Source organism: Lissotriton helveticus, chromosome 9 (genome assembly GCF_964261635.1).
Source record: "Lissotriton helveticus chromosome 9, aLisHel1.1, whole genome shotgun sequence".
NCBI classification, from domain to species: domain Eukaryota; kingdom Metazoa; phylum Chordata; class Amphibia; order Caudata; family Salamandridae; genus Lissotriton; species Lissotriton helveticus.
The window spans coordinates 66,762,325-66,785,754 of record NC_136070.1 but is presented as its reverse complement, the minus strand read 5'-3'; the positions used below and the strand labels follow the sequence as shown (position 1 = coordinate 66,785,754).

The following is a 23,430-nucleotide window of genomic DNA, read 5'->3' as shown; positions in this document are numbered from 1 at the left end:
TCAAACACTCACCCTCAGTCAACTGATCTGGGTTTAATCCATCACCATTCTTTAGCTCACTCCACCACCCCAGTTCAGACATGGCCATATGCAAACCAGTCTGACCCTGTGCCTCATGGGAACAATCAAGCCAGAACTGCCAAGCCATGTCTTCCCTGGACCGGAAACAAGCATCCTGCGATCGGTTTCGGGTTCCTAACCCTCATCAGCGAGGCTATCTTAAATCCAGTGGCAAAGTGAACAAGGCACCCACGTCTGGGCATTCCCTGCCAACTTAGGGCGAACAAAGCGATACCAAAGGGGATGATGGACGGAGCGTTTGAGAAAATCGACCGGAAACAAGCATCCTGGGACCGGTTTTGGGGTCCCTTGCTCACTTTGCCACTGGATTCAATCAAGACAGCCTGGTTGATGAGGGTTATGAAACCGATCCCAGGATGCTTGTTTCCGGTCCAGGTAAGACATAGCTTGGCAGTTCAGGCTGGAATGTTCCCATGAGGTACAGGGTCAGAATGATTTGCATATGGTCATGTCTGAACTGGGGTGGTGGAGTGAGCTAAAGAATGATGATGGATTAAACCCAGATCAGTTAACTGGGGGTGAGTTTTTGATTTGCTCTAACGCTCTGTCCATCATCCCCTTTGGTATCGCTTTGTTTGCCCTAAGTTGGCAGGGTATGCCCAGACGTGGGTCCCTTGCTCACTTTGCCACTGGATTCAAGATAGCCTGGCTGATGAGGGTTATGAACCCGAAACCGGTCCAGGATGCTTGTTTCCGGTCCAAGTAAGACATGGCTTGGCAGTTTGGGCTGCACTCTTCCCAAGAGGCACAGAGTTAGACTGATTTGCATATGGCCATGTCTGAACTGGGGTGGTGGAGTGATCTAAAGAATGATGATGGATTAAACCCAGATCAGTTGACTGAGGGTGCGTGTTTGATGAGCTCTAACGCTCCGTCCATCATCCCCTTTGGTATCGCTTCAGTCATAGAGGGAGCAGAGACACTACCTCTATGAATCAAACATCTGTTAGAGAATGTTAAGATTTGCTGACTAGGATCAGAAGGAGATCCAAATCAATAATTAAAATATATTACAGAGCATGGATCTACCACAAAGGTAAATTGTGATGCGATGTAACCATGTAAAGCGTCAGTAAGAGCATCCCTGCACTGCAACTCTGAAGGTCTGCACCAATGGCGCGCACATCTACTCACCCTATATTCAGGTTCTTAGGGCTGGTGATATCCTTGGCACCACGACTCAGCTCATTGAGGACGATCAGAGGGTAGATAATATTCTTTTCCATAAAGAGGAGCCAAACGTGAGCCTTTTCAAACCACATCACGTGTGCAGCATCTAACAAAAAGCAAAGACATCACTGTACACTTTGTTTACATTTTATTTCAGTAACAATACCTAGCAACAGACAATTATGTTGTGTATGTTGTGTATACAAATTGCCCTAACGTATTACAGCTAAGAAAGTGGAATTCATATATTGTAAAGAGAAGATGAGTTCTTTCAAACAGAAGACAATAGCTGAAGCCAGCATGAAAATTTAAACCCACTAAAATCAAAAAAATCTAAAAGGAGGATTCCATTTTCAAATTCATACCACATATGCATCATTTCTCCTTAAAATACTTTCAGTTTTACAATTTGTATTAAAATACAGCAATACATTTACTTAAGCAGATTTTGTACTTTTAGCAAAAAGTGGTAATCAAGGCTGAATCATTAAAAACATGTCAACGTAACAGCCACCGAGTTGGTTAAAATATGGATACAGCATAGGACGGCTGCATGCAGTATGCAATCTGATTATTTCCATTTTTGCCAAAACATCAGAGACTTGTTGGTCTTCAGCTTCATCTTTAACTAAGGTCTCTTGCAAGGCCTTTTTTTTAAATGTTTTAAAGATGTTGCCAACCGCTCTTTAAATTAACCCTCGACCTTCCTCAATGTGTTCAACATGATCTAATTTGCAGAGGATCAAATGTTACTTTCAAATCGAACGACTGGTAGACCATATCGCCTCTTTAAAGCACTACTTTAGAGAGATAATAAATGTGCTATGTAGACTTCACGTGTTTTCAAACTAATACACATGCGGGTATAAGCAAATCCATGTAACAGTTTAATGGATCATGGGTAACGTGTTCAGAGGAACTGTTCTTGTGCACGTTACTTTATTTTAAATCTGCACTACTGAAGTGATCTGTTTTGGCAAAAAAAATGTGACTGCCCTTCCACTACTGGATATTAAAAAATGCAGGCACTTTATATGACTTACTTCGGACTTCAAATTGATAATACTCCTTTGTTTTCAGCAGTGGGTGGGAAAAGCAGTGCCAGGGAAGCTGTTTCCGTACTTGAGGCAGAACATAATGGGTTAAAAAGCCAACTGTGCCCACAAATGTGTACAGTACGTAACTCAAGACAGGCTGCGGAAAAAGAACAAATTTGGGTTTTTATAATAAAATATCATGTACAATGTATAATGAAATAGATGCATCTTATCCGCACGTACTCAATTTTGTGAATGTGGAAAAACTGTTAAATTGGCACAAGGTTTTGACATGGGAAATGAATATTTCGGCATAGTGTTACCAGTACTTGATGAGAAAAGGATTAAAAGAGAAAACAGTGGGGTGAACACATTGCAATAGGGCCAGAATTAAAAAAACGCAGGAATAACATTTTGTTTTAGCATGACAATTTAAATAGCAGGCTCGGAGGTTCTGGAGAGAAATGGAGTACTAACAGGGTGAGGACTTGATAAGAGGGGAACCTGTGAGATTTGCCTCTTGACAATTTAATGCAACTTAAATCTTTGAAAAGATTACAGTTCACATGAAAATAAATCATTCTTTCAAGGGCTATTACTTCATATCTTTTTTCATATAAATACCATTGACCAGAAATGTTTCACATGGTGCAGCTAATCCCAGATGGAGAGGGGTCTAGAAAAAGAAGCACATTCAAGCTTTGCACTAGGGTAGATCAAAAACCAGATTCAAAGTGAATAGCCTTTACCTTACTAGTCTTGTGTGCGCCTGCCAAATGGAGTTGGCAAATTGCACAGCATGTGACGCGGATTGATATATAAATCACTAGAAACTGCAGTGGTTCGTACGCCTACTAGGGACATTATATAAGGAGTGGAATCCTTCACCATGATGGAGAGGTCTGTTCCAGGGACCTGCATGCACTTTTTTGACTCAAGGAAAAGCTGGCCGGATGGTCAAAAAATAGGCAGATATAAAAAGGAGAGGGTATTGCCAAATCATCACATAATACTTCTAGAACGCAAGACCACCACCTAGGAGCGGGCCTACAAAGCCACAAACTAAAAAGAAACTATGAAAAGAAACGTTTTCAGAAAAAACTCAGCAAATCGTTTGTAAAAGCAAACAAAGCCCCCGGCCTAGGTGGCTACAATGCCAACTTTAATAAAACTTTCACCCATATACTCAAACCAACTCTTTATCCCTTTTTCAAAACTTTGCTGACTGAGGCACTATATCCAAGACTACAAGTGAAGCCCCTTTCGTTGTAATCATCAAAGAAGGGAAAGACCCTCCACAAGTTAAAAATTACAGACCAATCTCTCTAACTAACCTGAACGCAAAGATATACACCAAGACACTCTGTGAGAGACTGGAACCCCTTCTGCCTCGCCTAATCGGGCGCTCACAAGTGGGCTTCATAAAAAACACTGACTATCCAACGATAACACCCGGCTCCTTTGCCATATTATTAAAAAAGCTAAACTGGCCCCTATGAAACGGTGGCAGTTACCATTGATGCTGAAAAAGCATTTGACAGTCTCATGGAATTATCTCAGTGAATCCCTTAGGAAATGTAAATTAGGTGATCCTTTTACCAAAATGATTGTGGCCCTGTATAGTGGGCCATCTGCTAAGATCAGGTCTGGTGCCTTACTTTCCTCTACATTCAAACTAGAAAGAGGCACGAGTCAAGGTTGCTGTAAAGATGAGGCTGAGGCAGGAGATTATAGTTGGGGATTTATTCAGGAGAAGAGAGCCGTCCAGCTTGAGGGAAAGACACAGCAGCTGCAACTGCCAAACAGGGAACACTGGGGAGGAATCTTCAGTACATGGAACCCCAATGAATGACATCATAGGATAGAGTAATGAAATGATAACAATACAGATCACCACACACCTCCCTCCTTTTTAAAGAAAAATAAACAATCCTGAAAATATAGTAAAAATTACAATGAAACAAATCAGATAAAATCACGAAATTTGTTAGGCCTAACAGTTGCTCTTGAGCTTTTCCTTAAACCATTACCAACATTTACATTTGAACTTTTCTTTAAGCCATTACTAACATTGACATTGGATGAAAGAGCAGTTGCACGGGAAGGATCTCTAGCAACCCGAGAAGTGCTCCACCAATTGCCATTTGACAATTTGACAGCATTCTTGCGAACTTCTACAACTTGTTGAGAATCAAGAAATTTTGAGAAACCTTTCTTAACCGTGACAGGATTTTTAATCCTGACCCAATCGCCAGCACGAATACTGTGAGAAGACTTCTTACTTAATTCCACATTGTAAGGCAGTGAACTGGAAGATTTTTCATTAGCACATTCCCACATCTTTTCCAAATCACAGCCCTGGTGGAGACTTTTGACCATCCAAAAGGGGAAAGCCTGGGAGCAAGCTTTCCTCCCTCTCATCAGTTCAAAAGGAGAGAAGCCCGTGGTAACATGGGGGGAAATCCGATAAGACCATATAAGATCTTTTACAGCTTGGAAGATACAGTTATTTGACCTGAAAGCAGCTTGCACACATTCAACAATAACTCTATTAAACCTCTCGGTTTTGCCATTACTCTGGGGATGATACAACGGAGTTCTGGTATGTTTAATACAGCAATTATTCAGAAAAACACCCATTTCCTTAGAAATAAATTGCACCCCGTTGTCAGTGAGAATTTCTTCCGGACAACCCTCCCTCAGGAAGATTTTGTTTAAACAATTAATAACACTCTTAGAGTTGGGAACATTGATAGGTTCCACTTCGACCCACCTAGAAAGATGATCAACAAGGACCAGGAAGTATTTGGAAGTATTGGGAAGAACATGAAATGGACCTAGAAAGTCTAGACCAATTTTTTGCCAAGCTCTAACGGGTGGGGGAACAATAGAATCACAAACACCTTCTAAGATAAGAACCTTGTCACTGGTATTGCAACGTGTACAAAGTTTGATGGCCTCCACAATTTGATTGTCCATTTTTGGCCACCAAAAATTCGATCTGACATTTCTCTTGGTAATGGTGGCCCCTAGATGCCCAGAATGTGCATCAGCAATGATTGTCTCACGATAAACAGAAGGAGGAATGAATTTATTACCCCTAACAATTTTGCCATTTTCCAAAGAAAGTTCTGAGTTAATTTTCCAATAGATTTGAAGTTCGGGAGAAAGATTTTTCTTTGGGCCAACCTTTTTGTATGAACGAAATTACATTTTTGAGAACAGTATCATTTTCAACAGCCTTGATCCAATCATTTTCAGCGAAAGAAATGGAATTTTGGGAAATGTTGGCCACAAAACATTCCTCAATTTCAGTTTCCCAATCATTTTCATCAGGTTCTTGTACAGGCAACCTGGACAGACACTCTGCTCGTTTATTTTTTTCACCAGGTATGTAGATGGCTTTGAAGTTAAATTCCAATAATTTAGTGGAAAGTCTAGCCAATCGTGCAGTTGTGCGATTGACATTTCTGCCTGATAAAATGTCTACAAGTCGATGGTCAGTTTGAAGAATGAATGGTCTACCCCATAAGTAAGATTTGAATTTCTCAACACTCCAAACGCAAGCTAGCAGTTCTTTCTCTATTACTGAGTATTTCCTTTCAACAGGACGGAGAGTCCTGGAAGCAAATCCCACGGTAAATTCCTTACCGTAAGCCAGTTGTGAGAGAACAGCTCCTAAGCCATATTCACAGGCATCGACAGTGACTACAGTTTCTCTATTACCATTAAAAGGCTGAAGAGCAGGAGCATTAGTAATATGCTTTTTAATGAGCTGAAAACCCTTTTCACACTCATCAGACCAGCTGAAGGTGGCACCTTTTTTAAGTAAAAGTCTAAAACATTCAGTGGTCTTGGCATAGTCTCTCATGAATTTTGAGTAAAACTCACAGAGACCAAGGAAGGATAAAAGTTGTTCTTTGTTAGAAGGGGCAGGAGCTTCAATGATGCTTTTGACCAGACCTGATCTGGGCTTGATGCCATTCTCAGAAATGGTATGACCAAGATATTCTACTTCTCTGGTTTTGAAAACACACTTACTCTTTTGTAGAGTTACACCTCTTCGTTCTAGGATGTCAAAAACTTGGTCAATGACTTTGTCATGTTCACTCTCAGTTTGGGTAAACATAAGAATATCATCTTGGAAGACGACTACATTAGAGAGTTCTTCAAACATTTCAGACATGATACGCTGGAAAACAGCGGCGGCAGAAGCCAACCCAAAGGGAAGGCGACGAAATTGGAATACACCATCTGGTGTTACAAAAGCGGTGAGATGTCGTGAGAGAGGATGCAACTCAATCTGGTGGTAGGCCGCTTTTAAATCGAGTTTGGAAAACCAAGTAGATGATCCAACCCTTGCTATCAAATCCTCAATGCGAGGAAGGGGAAAACCATCGACCCAGATGGCCTCATTAAGACTGCGCAAATCCACACACATTCGAAGGTCACCGGACCTTTTCCTAGCAAGAACAATAGGAGAAAGCCATAATGTGGATTCTACCTTTTCAATAGTACCTTGTTCGCATAGTGATTTTAGGTGTTTTGATAAATCTTCTCTGATACTGAGTGGGACATTTCTGAGTTTGTGTTTGACCGGGGTAATGCAATCCTTGACTTTGATAAAATGTTGGAAATTGGTGATCTTACCAAGACGATCTTCAAAGACTTTTTCATATTTGCGCTCCCACAATTTGCTATTCACAATGTTGCATACAGGAACAGAAGATGAAGACGTAGAACAAGGAAGATTGCATCCTTCTATAAATACAGGGTTGAGTAAACCAGGTTTAATAGTGATACCAAATTCTGCCTGATGTATGAGACCTAGGACATTGATGCCACGTTTGGCAACGTAAACCTTCCCTTTGATAGATTTGCCAAAGATGGAAATTTCAGCCCAGAAATAACCTAAAAGATTAATTTTGCTTCCTTCAAAAGCCACAGTGAGAACATCAGGAGGGAGTAAACACTTATTTTGCCAAAAATGAGAATATTTGTCATGGGAAACAATAGTGATGCGAGCACCGGTGTCTACAAGTAGTTGGACATGATGCTTTTCAATGATAGTGTCAACTTCAGGATCAGGAATATGAAAGGTGCGATTGACATTGTCATTGTCTTTTACAACAACTACATACTCCTGAGTGGTTACATCACATTCTGAATATTCAGTTGATTGCTCAAGGGGGTTTAAATCAGGGGTGGAATCATATTCATTCAAGACACATCGCACACTACCTCTTCTACCTCTCATGCAGACCCTTGAGAAATGACCATTTTTACCACATTGAGTGCATTGTTGGTTGGCGGCCGGACAATTCTTAAAGTTGGAAACATGGTAAGAGGAACCACATCTAAAACAAAAAGTACTTTGGCTGAATTGTCTACCGGGCATAAAGGGTCTTCTGGTACTGGTATTTCCCATTCTTCTAAAATAACCACGTGAGTCACGAGGAATAAAATTGGGAGTCTTAATAGGAGCAGGTGTTTTAGAAGAAACTGCACTAGAAATAGAGGTATTGGAGAGAGAAACTTCCAATTGTTTAGAATCCTCTAAGGATGTCTCAATACTCTTGGCTATATCAATAGCTTTATCTAGAGAAGGATCTTTGCAGGACAATAGTTTCCCTTGAATTTGTTTACAGGAACAGCGAGCAATAAGTTGATCCCTAATAAGTTGAGAGGTGAAATTGTCGAATTCGCATTTGGAAGCAAGTATCTTTAGGGCAGTAACAAAAGTGTCAATACTTTCTTCGGGTTTTTGAACCCTGGTGAAAAATTTGTAACGATGTACGACCATGTTTTTAGTCTTGACAAAGTACTTGTCCAATTTGGCTATAGCTATGTCGAATTCATCTGGAGCTTCACCAGACGGTGGAACATAAGGAGGTAGATGGTCAAAAACGTTTTGGCCTTCTACACCGAGATGATAGTACATTAGATTCTTTTTTCTTTCTGCACGATATCTGAGGCCATCAATTGCACCTAGGTAGGCCATGAAAGATCTCAACCAAAGCTTCCATTCAAGAGGAGGATCTCCAGGAGTCTGAAGGAATGGAGCTGGAGGAGAAACACTTTGCATTGTGAGATCTTCTATATTTCCTTTTGTATTGGAAGGTTTTAATACGATGAAATAAAAAAATATGTATATATAGAATAAAAGTAACTATTGTAAATATGACTTCAGACTAGAACTTTGTAAATAACAATGATAATGTGTAAAAAAATTTCAAATATTTTGAAGTGAGTAAATACTGTGCACATCAGCGTGCAAATGCTGTGCTCATCAGCGTGCAGTTGCTGTGCACATCAGCGTGCAGATGCCGTGCACATTAGTGTGCAGATGCTGTGCACGTCAGCGTGTAAGCGTTGGTAACGTGACGTAAGTATAGGCTGTGCGTATCAGCGCGAAAACGTAGTTTGTATTTATTTCTTTTTATTGTATGTACAAGCTGAGCACATCAGCGTGAGAGAAAAGGAATGGTTTGCTGTGTGCTTGATCTGCTGTTTGCTTGAGCTGTGCACATCAGTGTGGTCACATCATCAGCGTAATGAATAAATGAAGTGAGACATCAAAGGCTGTGTGCATCAGCGACGGTAAAAGTACAAAGACTCAATGACTGGTTAGCTGTGCACTGCAGAGAGAACGAAGACTTGAAGCCTTTGTGACGTGTATAAGCTGAGGAGTGCGGCAGAGGCAATGAAGGCTTGGGCACGGCAATTGAAATCTTTGTGACGTTGAGAAGCAGGAAGAAGGTGGTGAAGCCTTTGTGACGCTGTGAAGCAGGAAGAAGGCGGTGATAGGGAGAACGTCTTGATGGTTGTTAAGGTGACCAGCGTGACTGGCGTGCGTGATGCGAGATGACGCTTGGTTGTGAGGATTCTACCACGTCATTATTCTGTAGCGCAGCCCGAAGGAGAAAGAACAAAGGCTGGGGGCACACGCAGCGTTGGAGAAGCACACGCAGTGCTGGAGAAGCGGGAGTAAAGGTATGAAGATCTTGGAGAAAAAAAAAGCAGAGGGTCTTGTGAGAGTCAGCTGGTAGAGACCGTAAGGCCAAGCGTAGGGGATGAAGTTGATTACACACAGCAGGATGACGCGCAGTTTGGTAGCGCATAGGGAAGTTTAATTGGCTGAAAAAAGTAGCGAAGTCAGTTGAAAAGAAAAGATTCTTGTGGCTGCGACGGCTCTCAACGAGTACAGGGGGTAAAAATAGTTCGTAAATGTACTCACATGAATGCAGATCATAAAGAAAGAAAATGTCCTGAAATTCAAAGCGCTTTGCGAAATGAAGTTGTTTTGAAAGTTGAAGCGACAGCTGAAGAACAGCTGACCATCCTCCGTCGCCAATGTAAAGATGAGGCTGAGGCAGGAGATTATAGTTGGGGATTTATTCAGGAGAAGAGAGCCGTCCAGCTTGAGGGAAAGACACAGCAGCTGCAACTGCCAAACAGGGAACACTGGGGAGGAATCTTCAGTACATGGAACCCCAATGAATGACATCATAGGATAGAGTAATGAAATGATAACAATACAGATCACCACAGTTGCCCCCTCTCTCCCTCATTTATCCTAACCCATGAACCCCTACTTCACAAGATCAGATCCATCCCCTTCATCCATGGCATCGCCTTCAATAATCTCAAAGTGAAAGTTGCGGCATAACAAAGACAAATCCGAAATTCTCGCACTGAATAATAACATAACAGCTATATTTGTAAAGCGCACTTTCACTCCAGCAACAGGGCATCTTGGCACTGAAATAACAGATGTATATTGCTACCCAACTCAATGGTACTCATTTCATTGACCTCAGAGGTATGAAAGGCTGAGTGGACCCATCAGGATTTTAACCTGTAACCGTGAGTTCGAACACAGGCCCCTGCAGTGGATGCATTCGTCCACTGAGCCACCAGACCCGGCTTGGTCAAAATGAAATACTTGGGCTTGGAGTTCAACTCAGACTTACTGGAATCCCTGAAACTCAATGAGACACAAGTTCTAAGAATGGTAGAAAGCTTACTCGAGGGATGGAACCCTACATTTTTAACATGGTGGGGCTGAGTAGAGTCCATCAAAATGATGATCACACCCATAATCAATTCCCTTACAGATATGCTACCATAAACTCTTTATCAGAGGAATTTAAAATAAATATTGACAAACTAACAAATTCCTTTGGCAAATCAAAAGACAGAGAATCTCGCAAAAATAATTACGCCTCCCAGTTCATCTCGGTGGTGTTACTCTTGCGGACTTCAAGAGCTATTAAACCGGCTTCTTGGCCAGACAGGGCTCAATATGGTTCACCTAAGCCCCGGAGTATACACCCACTAGGCTTTTGATAAAAAGGGAGCTTTTAGGCAAATTCCACCAGTTATCTCTCCTAACTAGCAATCCCAAACTCCTGCTCTCAGGTAAATATATTCTCCTCAACACCAAAAGGGCCCTCTTGAGAATCGATAGAACCCTAGCAACCCTGATCTCGAACTTGAATATGACCTCACTAGGGAACAACCCTAACATCAGAATCCACGGTTCTTCTGCCATTTGGTCTCCCTGGGCCTCTAGAGGTATCCACTTCCTGAAAGACCTTGGGTCTTCTAAATCTCTGCTAACCTTCAGGGAATTGAAATCCCACTTTTAACCTACAGGACATAGACCTTCATGATTTTTTTAAACTTAAGGTTGCTCTTTCGAAATTAATCCTACCACATAATGATCCTTCCCTTACTAAGACCATCTTATCCTTTAATAAATCCGGTCACCAGGCCTCCAAGTTCTACCATCTCATACAATTGAAGTCCTCCACCACTTCCTCAAAACTCCAAACTAAGTGGGACCCCACTGAAATGATTACCTCACAATCCTGGCACCAGATAGGGAGGTCAGTGGTCTCATATAAAATCTCCCAGACTCTTGCACAGACGAAATTCTGATTATTATACAGGACGTTCTGGACCTCTGCTCGCCTCTGCAAACTCCCCCTTAAAGAGATCCCAACTTGCTGGAATTGTAATGACCCATTGGATGACCTCCCTCATCGATCCCAACTAGCTGGAATTGTAATGACCCCATGGACGATCTCCCTCATCTCTTCTTCTATTGTAGCGCAGTCTGCCCTTTTCTGGGACTCAGTGTTTAGCTTTATCCATTCTACCTGTAGAGTCCTTCTAGAGCGGACTGACTTAACACTACTTAATGGATTTTTAGATCCAAACATAAGATAAAGCAAAGACAGTCTACTAATTGATATCCACCTTACTACTGCTGGCAAAAATATTTTAGCTAATTGGAAGAACACATTTGTTACCTCCTTCCGATCCTGGCTAAACTGGGTCTCCCTTCTGAGAGGATAAACGAAGAAGACGATAGATCTGCCCCGTTTTCAATCAATAATAGGCTCTTCAAGAGTCCAGTTTTTTTCAATAGTCACCCATTTAGTGCTCACCAAGGTATCAGTGCCACATTAGATTCAGACAAGAATGCATTCAAGTTTATAAAAAAATATATCATTTTTATTTTTATTTACTTCATGTTTTAAAGTGCATCTAGGCATATTCATTTATTCAAACATTTCAATATAACAAGATAAAAAACACCCCATCAACAACCAGTCTTCCTGCATTCAAACTCAAACACATTCATCAATCACTAACAAACGTTCTAATACATAGTTCATTCATTCATCTCAGACAGGGATTAAGGAATAATGCTCTGAGAACATCCTGAACATGTCCTCTCAGCCATAGGCCGGAGATCGGTGATTAAAGGTTCAGGGCAAGTTGGTTCAACGCCGACGCGCGTTTCGGTGCCAGGCCCGTGGACTGGCCGCACCTTCGTCAGGGCAAAAGAAAGGGGAGGAGAGGGGGTGGTAGGTAACAGTATCACAAATGCTTCTGATATCCAGGCACTCTGTAGAAAGACCACATATTTTAATATTGTGTTTCGCCCCCATTCCATAAACAATTTAAAGAGATAATCATTTACTATCCTCATATTTTTTCTCAAATGCTTATCCTGTAGACCTATATACATATGTACTGATCACATAGTAATTTATCACAATGATTTAATCACAAGTTGGGGGTCTTGGTGAGCTCGAAAAATGGGTGACACAATAAGCAAAAATTAAAAAACAAGTCATTGGCGTAAAAGGTACAATCACGACCCCTGCAGAGGACCCTCACATACATCCTGACTCTTTTGTTTCTGTACTTGTGTGCACTAAGCATTTATCCATTTTTTATATATATGCATTTCACTATTTATTTCATATCATACGCCAAGGTGGCCTAGTCCCAAAATCTGTTTGGTTAAATAGCATCGCTATTTTAATTTATAATTGGTAGACCCCTCGTTTTTGAGTACCCAATCATTCAGGTTCCTAATGCAGTTTTAAGAAACATTCATGTTCCTAGTACAGTTTTAAGTGACAGCCATTTACAGACACTCAACAGCCCCATCAAGATAGTTTGTTGGGAGGGCATTACCTTGTATTCAGGCCCGAATTCACTTAGGCAGTCCACCCAAGGGGAGGTAATGGCAGGTCACCACCTTTAAATAACAAACAGGATTTCGGAACCTTCCTGGAATCCTGAACAATAGATAACAGTAGCGTTTCAGTAACCCAACTAAGATTTAATTTCACAATTCTCTCACAAATTCATAAGTGTCACGTCTTACCTAGGTACAAAGAAGTCCTAATATGCGAATAAAGCAGCGAGGTAAGTAGGTTCGGGGCCGGAGACTGAATCGGCCTGGAAAAAGGGAAAACAGGGTTTGAAACACCTCTTTCCACCACATGAATTAGAGGCACAGGCGTTTCACAGCATGGGATACCTACTTAATCGCGTGGCAAATAGCGCGTAGCAGTTTTCTTTGTTTCACAGAGTTAAGGGTCCAGGCGAGTATCAGCTTTCAGCACGCACCCGCAATCAATTAAATGAAGGGTCTCGTCTTGCGGTGCTTTCAGCAATGAGTACCGTCGGGATCTGCCGGATAGAAGGTGCAAACAAACCCGGCATTAGCTCTTTCGTTTAAAGCTTTCAAAATAGGCAGCTCGATAAACGTGTGTCCCAGCAGTAAGGTGTTAAACTTTACAGCAGTAAGTTTTTAAACAAAATTTACAGCGCCGAATCCGCTGTTGTAGACAGACGGCTTCATGCACTGTTTAAGTCTTCCGGGCTCACAAAAATGTAAAGACCCGGCGTAGGCTCTGTGGCTGGTGCTTTTCTTTAAAGTATAGAGATACGAATAGCAACCTAGGTACGAAATGCACGTAAGCTTCTAAAGCTTAGATGATACGCATTTTCATGCAGCGTACTCACACGGACGGTCCTTGTGGAAATTCCCCTTCACTCCGCATCCGGCAGCCGGTGGGCGACAGCTCAACACGCCGCTTCACTCTTTTTATAAAGCACTGCAAACACCTAATGAGTTTCAGGTGTGCTCAACAGCTACTGGCTCAAGGAAAAGGAAAGACCCGGACTGGGTTCCGGGTTTTGACCAAAACACGAGATGGAGTAATCAACTTCGTGTTTTCCTTTAATATACATGGTACCATCATCTCAGAGTACAGAAAGTAGTCAATAAATGGCGTTTTCCCATGGGCATGCCTAGTTTAGGCCAGTATTAGCCGCATCTAATAAAAAAATCCAGAAAACCTCCCTCTTTTTCCTGATGGAGGTAGTATTTTTGCCTGGAATTTCACGGATCTTTTCCAGGATGGACCATTTTACATCATGCCCAGTATGTTTCATATTCAGCCAGTGGGCAATGAGGGGAGCTCCCCGCCTTTCATTCCGAATATTTCCCTTGTGCTCGCCAACTCTGATTCTGCATTCACGGCCGGTTTCGCCCACATATGGCAATCCACAGGGGCAGATGATAACATATATAATGTTTGATGATCGGCAGTTACTCATGGTGTTAAGTTTTATCTGGCGATTTCCAATGGTAAGAGATTCGCCAACAATGGCATTGGGACATGTGTGACAGTTGCCACACCGGTGGTTACCTTTTACAGGTGGAAGGCCCGAGAGGCCCGTTTGTTTAGGTCCAACTGGGCTCCGAACTACCCTTCGTACAAGATGGTTTCTCAAGTTCTTGTTTCGCCGAAAAGCAAAAATGGGTTTGGTTAAAGTTTCTTCTCCTTCATTGCCATTCAGGATGTGCCACTGCGAATTTATGGCTTGACGGATTTTGTCATTCACCGTAGAGTGATTGGTGATGCAAACCAGTCTGTTTAATTCATCCTTTGTTTGGGTTTGGAACATGCTTTCACGGTTGAAATACCTGGCCCTCTTGAAGGACTCCTTGATTAAACGGTGGGGATACCCACGTTTCAAGAGTTTGACTTTCAGTAAGTCAGATTGTTCTAGGTAGTCGCTCATCCGAGAGCAGTTCCTTCTCAATCTCAGGAACTGGCTAAAGGGGATGGAATCACGTTGGCAGCGAGGGTGGTAACTTCCATAGTCAAGGAGCGTGTTTTTTGCGGTGGGTTTAGTATATAATGACACATATAGGCACTCCCCATTGTGTCTTACCCATACATCCAGGAATTCCACTTGCACATTACTCGCCTTGGCAGTGAATTTGATGTGGTCGTCCGCTAGATTTATCCATTTGATAAATTCATCCAGAGCGCCCTGGTCGCCACTCCAGACGAAAAAAATGTCATCTATGAAGCGTGACCAGGCTCTCACATTCTCAGAGAATGGGGCCATTTCGTTGTAGATGTTTTTATCTTCAAAATGGCCCATGTATAGACAAGCTATACTCGGTGCGCATGAGGCCCCCATGCTTACCCCCTTAACTTGGTGGTAGAACTGTTGGTTGAATTCGAAATAGTTTTCATTCATCACAATTTTCGAAAATTCAATGAGGAGCTGGGCATTGGGTAAGGCATCTTCTTTAAGTAACAGTTCTTCTAGGACCATAATAGCTCCTTCTTGTGGAATATTAGAATATAACGATTCCACATCCATGGTAACCATTAGTTCTTTGTCTGGATCGAATAAACAATTTTCCATTTTTCCAATAAAGTCACCCGTGTCCCTGATGTAAGATTTCAATTTGCATACTAGGGGTTTCAAGAACTTGTCAATATATTTGGACAGCGGTTCAGTAGCAGATCCAATGGTAGAAACAATTGGACGCATTGGAGGGTTCGTTTAACTTTTATGCACTTTGGGAAGGCCGTAAATAATTGGCATTCTTGTGTGTGGGGGGGTAAGGTACTCTGCTTCTTTTGTACAGATTATACCTTTGTCTGCCGCTTCTGTCACAATCGTTAAGATTTGTCTCTTTAAATTCTCCTCAGGGCATCTCAAGATCCGCTTATAGTGGGCATCGGAAGATAGTAAACTGTCCATCTTTTCAATGTAATCGCTGGTTTTAAATACCGCGATTCCTCCACCTTTATCACACGGCTTGATCGTTAGATCTTGGTTGTTCCTTAATGCCTTCAGGCCCATATTCTCCCAGATGGTTAAATTATGTTTGGGGGAAGGAGTAAATTTAAGGGCTTTCAAAAGTTTATGGATGACCGCCTTCTCAAAAACAACTACTTCAGGTCCCACAGTCTCAAGACTGGGAGTGAAATTAGAGTGTGGCTTAAGACTGTGGGACATTTTTTTCGTCTGGAGTGGCGACCAGGGCTCTCTGGATGAATTTATCAAATGGATAAATCTAGCGGACGACCACATCAAATTCACTGCCAAGGCGAGTAATGTGCAAGTGGAATTCCTGGATGTATGGGTAAGACACAATGGGGAGTGCCTATATGTGTCATTATATACTAAACCCACCGCAAAAAAAACGCTCCTTGACTATGGAAGTTACCACCCTCGCTGCCAACGTGATTCCATCCCCTTTAGCCAGTTCCTGAGATTGAGAAGGAACTGCTCTCGGATGAGCGACTTCCTAGAACAATCTGACTTACTGAAAGTCAAACTCTTGAAACGTGGGTATCCCCACCGTTTAATCAAGGAGTCCTTCAAGAGGGCCAGGTATTTCAACCGTGAAAGCATGTTCCAAACCCAAACAAAGGATGAATTAAACAGACTAGTTTGCATCACCAATCACTCTACGGTGAATGACAAAATCCGTCAAGCCATAAATTCGCAGTGGCACATCCTGAATGGCAATGAAGGAGAAGAAACTTTAACCAAACCCATTTTTGCTTTTCGGCGAAACAAGAACTTGAGAAACCATCTTGTACGAGGGGTAGTTCGGAGCCCAGTTGGACCTAAACAAACGGGCCTCTCGGGCCTTCCACCTGTAAAAGGTAACCACCGGTGTGGCAACTGTCACACATGTCCCAATGCCATTGTTGGCGAATCGCTTACCATTGGAAATCGCCAGATAAAACTTAACACCATGAGTAACTGCCGATCATCAAACATTATATATGTTATCATCTGCCCCTGTGGATTGCCATATGTGGGCGAAACCGGCCGTGAATGCAGAATCAGAGTTGGCGAGCACAAGGGAAATATTCGGAATGAAAGGCGGGGAGCTCCCCTCGTTGCCCACTGGCTGAATATGAAACATACTGAGCATGATGTAAAATGGTCCATCCTGGAAAAGATCCGTGAAATCCCAGGCAAAAATACTACCTCCATCAGGAAAAAGAGGGAGGTTTTCTGGATTTTTTTATTAGATGCGGCTAATACTGGCCTAAACGAGGCATGCCCATGGGAAAATGCCATTTATTGACTACTTTCTGTACTCTGAGATGATGGTACCATGTATATTAAAGGAAAACACGAAGTTGATTACTCCATCTCGTGTTTTGGTCAAAACCCGGAACCCAGTCCGGGTCTTTCCTTTTCCTTGAGCCAGTAGCTGTTGAGCACACCTGAAACTCATTAGGTGTTTGCAGTGCTTTATAAAAAGAGTGAAGCGGCGTGTTGAGCTGTCGCCCACCGGCTGCCGGATGCGGAGTGAAGGGGAATTTCCACAAGGACCGTCCGTGTGAGTACGCTGCATGAAAATGCGTATCATCTAAGCTTTAGAAGCTTACGTGCATTTCGTACCTAGGTTGCTATTCGTATCTCTATACTTTAAAGAAAAGCACCAGCCACAGAGCCTACGCCGGGTCTTTACATTTTTGTGAGCCCGGAAGACTTAAACAGTGCATGAAGCCGTCTGTCTACAACAGCGGATTCGGCGCTGTAAATTTTGTTTAAAAACTTACTGCTGTAAAGTTTAACACCTTACTGCTGGGACACACGTTTATCGCGCTGCCTATTTTGAAAGCTTTAAACGATAGAGCTAATGCCGGGTTTGTTTGCACCTTCTATCCGGCAGATCCCGACGGTACTCATTGCTGAAAGCACCGCAAGACGAGACCCTTCATTTAATTGATTGCGGGTGCGTGCTGAAAGCTGATACTCGCCTGGACCCTTAACTCTGTGAAACAAAGAAAACTGCTACGCGCTATTTGCCACGCGATTAAGTAGGTATCCCATGCTGTGAAACGCCTGTGCCTCTAATTCATGTGGTGGAAAGAGGTGTTTCAAACCCTGTTTTCCCTTTTTCCAGGCCGATTTAGTCTCCGGCCCCGAACCTACTACCTCGCTGCTTTATTCGCATATTAGGACTTCTTTGTACCTAGGTAAGACGTGACACTTATGAATTTGTGAGAGAATTGTGAAATTAAATCTTAGTTGGGTTACTGAAACGCTACGGTTATCTATTGTTCAGGATTCCAGGAAGGTTCCGAAATCCTGTTTGTTATTTAAAGGTGGTGACCTGCCATTACCTCCCCTTGGGCGGACTGCCTAAGTGAATTCGGGCCTGAATACAAGGTAATGCCCTCCCAACAAACTATCTTGATGGGGCTGTTGAGTGTCTGTAAATGGCTGTCACTTAAAACTGTACTAGGAACATGAATGTTTCTTAAAACTGCATTAGGAACCTGAATGATTGGGTACTCAAAAACGAGGGGTCTACCAATTATAAATTAAAATAGCGATGCTATTTAACTAAACAGATTTTGGGACTAGGCCACCTTGGCGTATGATATGAAATAAATAGTGAAATGCATATATATAAAAAATGGATAAATGCTTAGTGCACACAAGTACAGAAACAAAAGAGTCAGGATGTATGTGAGGGTCCTCTGCAGGGGTCGTGATTGTACCTTTTACGCCAATGACTTGTTTTTTAATTTTTGCTTATTGTGTCACCCATTTTTCGAGCTCACCAAGACCCCCAACTTGTGATTAAATCATTGTGATAAATTACTATGTGATCAGTACATATGTATATAGGTCTCCAGGATAAGCATTTGAGAAAAAATATGAGGATAGTAAATGATTATCTCTTTAAATTGTTTATGGAATGGGGGCGAAACACAATATTAAAATGTGTTCTTTCTACAGAGTGCCTGGATATCAGAAGCATTTGTGATACTGTTACCTACCACCCCCTCTCCTCCCCTTTCTTTTGCCCTGACGAAGGTGCGGCCAGTCCACGGGCCTGGCACCGAAACGCGCGTCGGCGTTGAAACAACTTGCCCTGAACCTTTAATCACCGATCTCCGGCCTATGGCTGAGAGGACATGTTCAGGATGTTCTCAGAGCATTATTCCTTAATCCCTGTCTGAGATGAATGAATGAACTATGTATGAGAACGTTTGTTAGTGATTGATGAATGTATTTGAGTTTGAATGCAGGAAGACTGGTTGTTGATGGGGTGTTTTTTATCTTGTTATATTGAAATGTTTGAATAAATGAATATGCCTAGATGCACTTTAAAACGAAGTAAATAAAAATAAAAATGATATATTTTTTTATAAACTTGAATGCGTTCTTGTCTGAATCTAATGTGGCACTGATACCTTGGTGAGCACTAAATGGGTGACTATTGAAAAAAACTGGACTCTTGAAGAGCCTATTATTGATTGAAAACGGGGCAGATCTATCGTCTTCTTCGTTTATTCTGATTATTTCCCCTGCTGATCTGCCTCATATCCTACTCAGGGGGCCCCTTCCTTTGTGATATATTGGACTCCTTTCTGCATTTCACAACAAAATTCTCCTTGGATTGTACGCAACACATCTGTCTGGAACTCCACTGATAATTACTTTGCCACCTCTAAACCACCATGAAATCCTACCAGGAGAACCACCTCTACATTCTTGTATACCTCCCCGACTCGCACGTACATAAACACGAGAGTAACTAGACTCGACAACGTCGCCTTCCTAAGTCCTGCGGTCAATCCTTAGATGGATTGGAGCAGATAATCTCAATTGCACATAACATTATATGGTCTTCGATCCTCTCAGATGTTACCCACAGACAAAGCGGTTTCGATTCTATACCTACTAGCGCCCCTTCCTTCTCTCTTTATTTACCTCTATCATTTATTATAAGTCATACCATATCTCTTAAGGGTCTGTTGAGATATGTTGCTTTGCTCTTGCTGGTCTACTGTAATCAGATCGCTTCCGACCAATCAGGTCTCTACACTGCAGAAATGTATATCTCAGAATGGACTCTTGTGTTATTAGACCCCTCTTTTACTTAATTGCTCTCTCCTCCTTGTTTATGAAAAATGCTCAATAAATACTTCTGGAAAAAAAGAACAAAAACAAGTACGATTATGGCCACTAGATGACAGAATGTGCACAGTATGCAAGTGTAGAACTACTTTGTCTTAGCAGATTTTTTCAGTGTATATGTAGACAACAGTTTATGTAACACGACCATATGCCAAATGATTTAGAAACAATGTCTATTTATGCACCTATTTAGTATGAAACAAAAGTAATATTTAGTTTTATTTATGTACTCTCAATATGCTCTTTAATGTATTTCTGATTGTAAGAAGGTAAATGTAAATTACCAGCCACGTATGTTTTATACCCCATTGTGTGTTTTTGAATGTAATTATTAAATCCACCCATTTGACGCAATCGTTGTGTGCTTGATTGTTTTGTGTGAGTGCCAGGACACCACTGCACCTGGCTGGATTTTTCACACAAACTGAATTTAAATATTTTAAAAGATTTAATTTCTTTGATAATGGTTGAGGTGACCAAAGGGCATCTCATTCCTTGACTTATTGCAAGGTGGTGTCTTTAGAAAGGGGTTCTTGAAGCCTCTTGTTTGGATTCTAAGTAGAAGGAACTACATTTCCAAATCAATTTGTGAGATTTGCCCCTCCATTTGAGTGTTTTTTGGAAGTTAAGATGTGGCTCCTTCAGAACTGACTCGATCGTCTGATGAAGCAGAGTCTTTGTACAACTCCATCGTGCTCGGGAGTAGAGGTGTGAGGACCTACTTTCGGTGAGCGATATAGGCGCTAGTTAACCCACGTCGATCCTCTATTGAAGACTACTCGTGTACTTATTTTACACACCAGAGCTTGTCTTTTTAAGTGTAGTGGTGACCCCGGTTTGCACTCTTGCTGTTGTACTGCTTTAGACCGAAAAGATGTCCACATTTACCTTTCCGGCCACATCTCTGTTGCCCTGATGTATGACACTTAGTATTATGGAGGAAACTTAACCAAAAAAGTCCTTTGCTGTAAAGGGTTTCAGTCCTATTTTCCAGTGATGGCAACATTGGCCTTCAAGTAGTGGGGTTATTTTATCCCAAACCTCCTTTGTGGTTTGCATGACCCCGAATACGTTTTATTAGGATCGTTGTTAACCCGTCATTTGTGAGGGTCACAACTTTCTTCTGATGAGCCACAATACTGGGCATTATGGTCTACATCTGAACCTCTGAATTGGAATTTCCATGGCTATCAAAAGTTTTTGATTTGAGTTTGACCCTTTGCACTTAAGTGCGTCATGTGTATGCAACCCCCAAAGACGTTGTGCTTTGTTCAGATGTCACAATAGTACTCTTACCCCTGTTGGGTACCAGCAGCAGTCAGAATAAAATATTGTTATTTTGTGCCTAACCTACAACCTTACTGGAGGAGGAAGAATATACTAACAATTACTCCATTCGAGAAATGACACTGAAAATTTAAAAAGTTGGATAAAAAAAATAAAAGAGTGCAATTTTCATTTAGGTTTGTCGAAAAACAAAAGCTTTCTGGATAGAGATTGCAAAGACACTCAAGGCCCCTAATGAAATTTACTGAGCATATTTATCAAAGAGGAGACAACCCTTAATTTGGGGTCTTAAAATCGTGACACGTAAATATGACTTTCCAATTAACTGTCCCTGAAAAACAGTACCCCAGCAATTATAGGCTGGGTGTGTACAGGTGTCTCATCTTGACAGTGAGTCATTAAGAACTGCCCGGAAGTGCTAGAAAGCAAAAGGAACCCATAGCATATGTATCATTACAAGTGCGATACATCACAGTAAGGCTGTGATGGTGCTCCATGTGGGAACGAGAAATGCTTTCATCCCACCATTAAGCTGTGGTGTTTGAAGGACCTTCTTACTAATGGTTCCTTTGCTGCGAGTATCACACATGTAAGTAGTAATGATTAATTTCTTAAACGTACCCATCTTATCTTTGCTTGTATTCCTTTTTGCAATTGTCCCCTTGATTACTCAGTGTACTGCTTTCTTTTACATGATTTTGTCTCTAAATATAATTTGCAAAGACATTGTGATGTGAGCAATGCACCCTCAAAGGTCACTGAACATGCCTTGCAAATTATGCCCAATCCCTAATTTTATGTTTTGAGAACTGTGATGTGAGAAAGATGTGATTTATAATGTAATACCTCTGAAAATTGCACCACTGCAATTGCTAGTGGGGGTTAAGTGTTTAACATCACCAGTGTCCCCTGAGAAAGCATACATTTCCTGTTCTTTTGAAACCTTTTATCACTTCGTATTTCTTTTTTCTTCTATGTATTTTGAGACTGAACTTGAAAGGGCTGTAGAATGTAGGATTGCCGGATAAGTGCCTTGAGCCTTTTAAAGCAGTGCAACATGATTGAGAAGTTCACAGTTGTAAATGGCAAATGTTAGTTTGAATAGTGAACACAATTGTGTTATTCATAAAATACGGATATATCACTGTCTGTAATATGCAGGATATCTGAGTAAGGTCACCATGCGGCTCTTTACTCGCCTGTTTAATCTTCTGATTACATGATAGGAGTAAAGGCACCAGTGAATGTTCTGCATCCCATAGCGGCAGCTTACGAAAAGATAGCCTGCATTGGAAGTGGGGTTGCGAAAGAAACACAAGTTCTATATTTTTACTCTGCTGCTACCCTGAAATATATATTTCCTTAGTCTTTAGTAAGGAAACTGTAAATAAACATGCACAAATATATATGTAGGTGCTAATGTGAATATATATGTGGATAAGCAGAAATGTATATCCATATACACACAGAGGCAAACATTTGATGAAATGTAGTGCACCTTGAATTTGCAACAGGTCTATTTATAAAAGGAGATGAAACCCACACTTCCATTGGTTGTCTGTAGTTAATGGTAGCTTGTAAGTTCCACATTTACCCTGTTATTTAACATGGCCACAGACTTTAAAGACGTGGCCAACTGAAGTTACTTAATTTCAATTATCTTCCTTCACATAAAAAACCCATAACACTATAAACTATTAATTACACTTTGACACTTAGCCAGTCACTCTCAAAGCGCCATGAAACTGCGTTTTGCCAAGGTCGCCTCCGTAAATAAAGCAGGCCCTATACACACACCAAAAGATGTGCAACTGTAAATAAAGTTATAAGCCTTACCTTTGTTTTGATGATCGCTATTCTTTGTTAACGCAACACCTATGTCCCTATCCCACGGGCCTTCTCTATGTAAAACATACTGCAAATATTGCATTAAAAAACATGAAACCAATATTCATTGCTGCGCGAGGGCTGCAGAAGGCAGTGTCCGAGACATTTTTCTGCTAACAGATAAAAACTGGCCTGAAAGTCCCTAACACACAAAATCAGAATTTTTCCCTCACGCAAAATTTATTCCAACCACTCATTTTCTTATTGTTCGTTCCTGGTGGGATTCTTCCCTGTGTGTGCTTTCCTGCAGCATGCATGTAAATCCTTGCCTTCTTGGGTGTGTCTTTTGGACCTGGCTTGTTATCCCTCAGGCAGGTGCTGCATCAATGCCTCCTGTCCTATCACTGCTGATGGGCATTAGAGTTGGCCATGCATCACTGGCCTGCCG

The 23,430-nt window shown here is 41.6% G+C and overlaps 1 protein-coding gene across 4 annotated transcripts in view; it reads right to left on the bottom strand.

The window, feature by feature from the left end:
- Positions 1-23,430, bottom strand: part of PCNX1 (pecanex 1) — a 486,917-nt gene that overhangs the window by 145,185 nt on the left and 318,302 nt on the right. For all 4 annotated transcript variants that reach the window (XM_078659468.1, XM_078659469.1, XM_078659470.1 and 1 more), the window contains exons 20-21: positions 2,295-2,445; positions 1,216-1,357 (exon numbers count right to left, since the gene is read on the bottom strand). In XM_078659468.1, the coding sequence (XP_078515594.1) occupies positions 1,216-1,357; positions 2,295-2,445 (293 nt within the window). The remainder of the gene's footprint in view (positions 1-1,215; positions 1,358-2,294; positions 2,446-23,430) is intronic.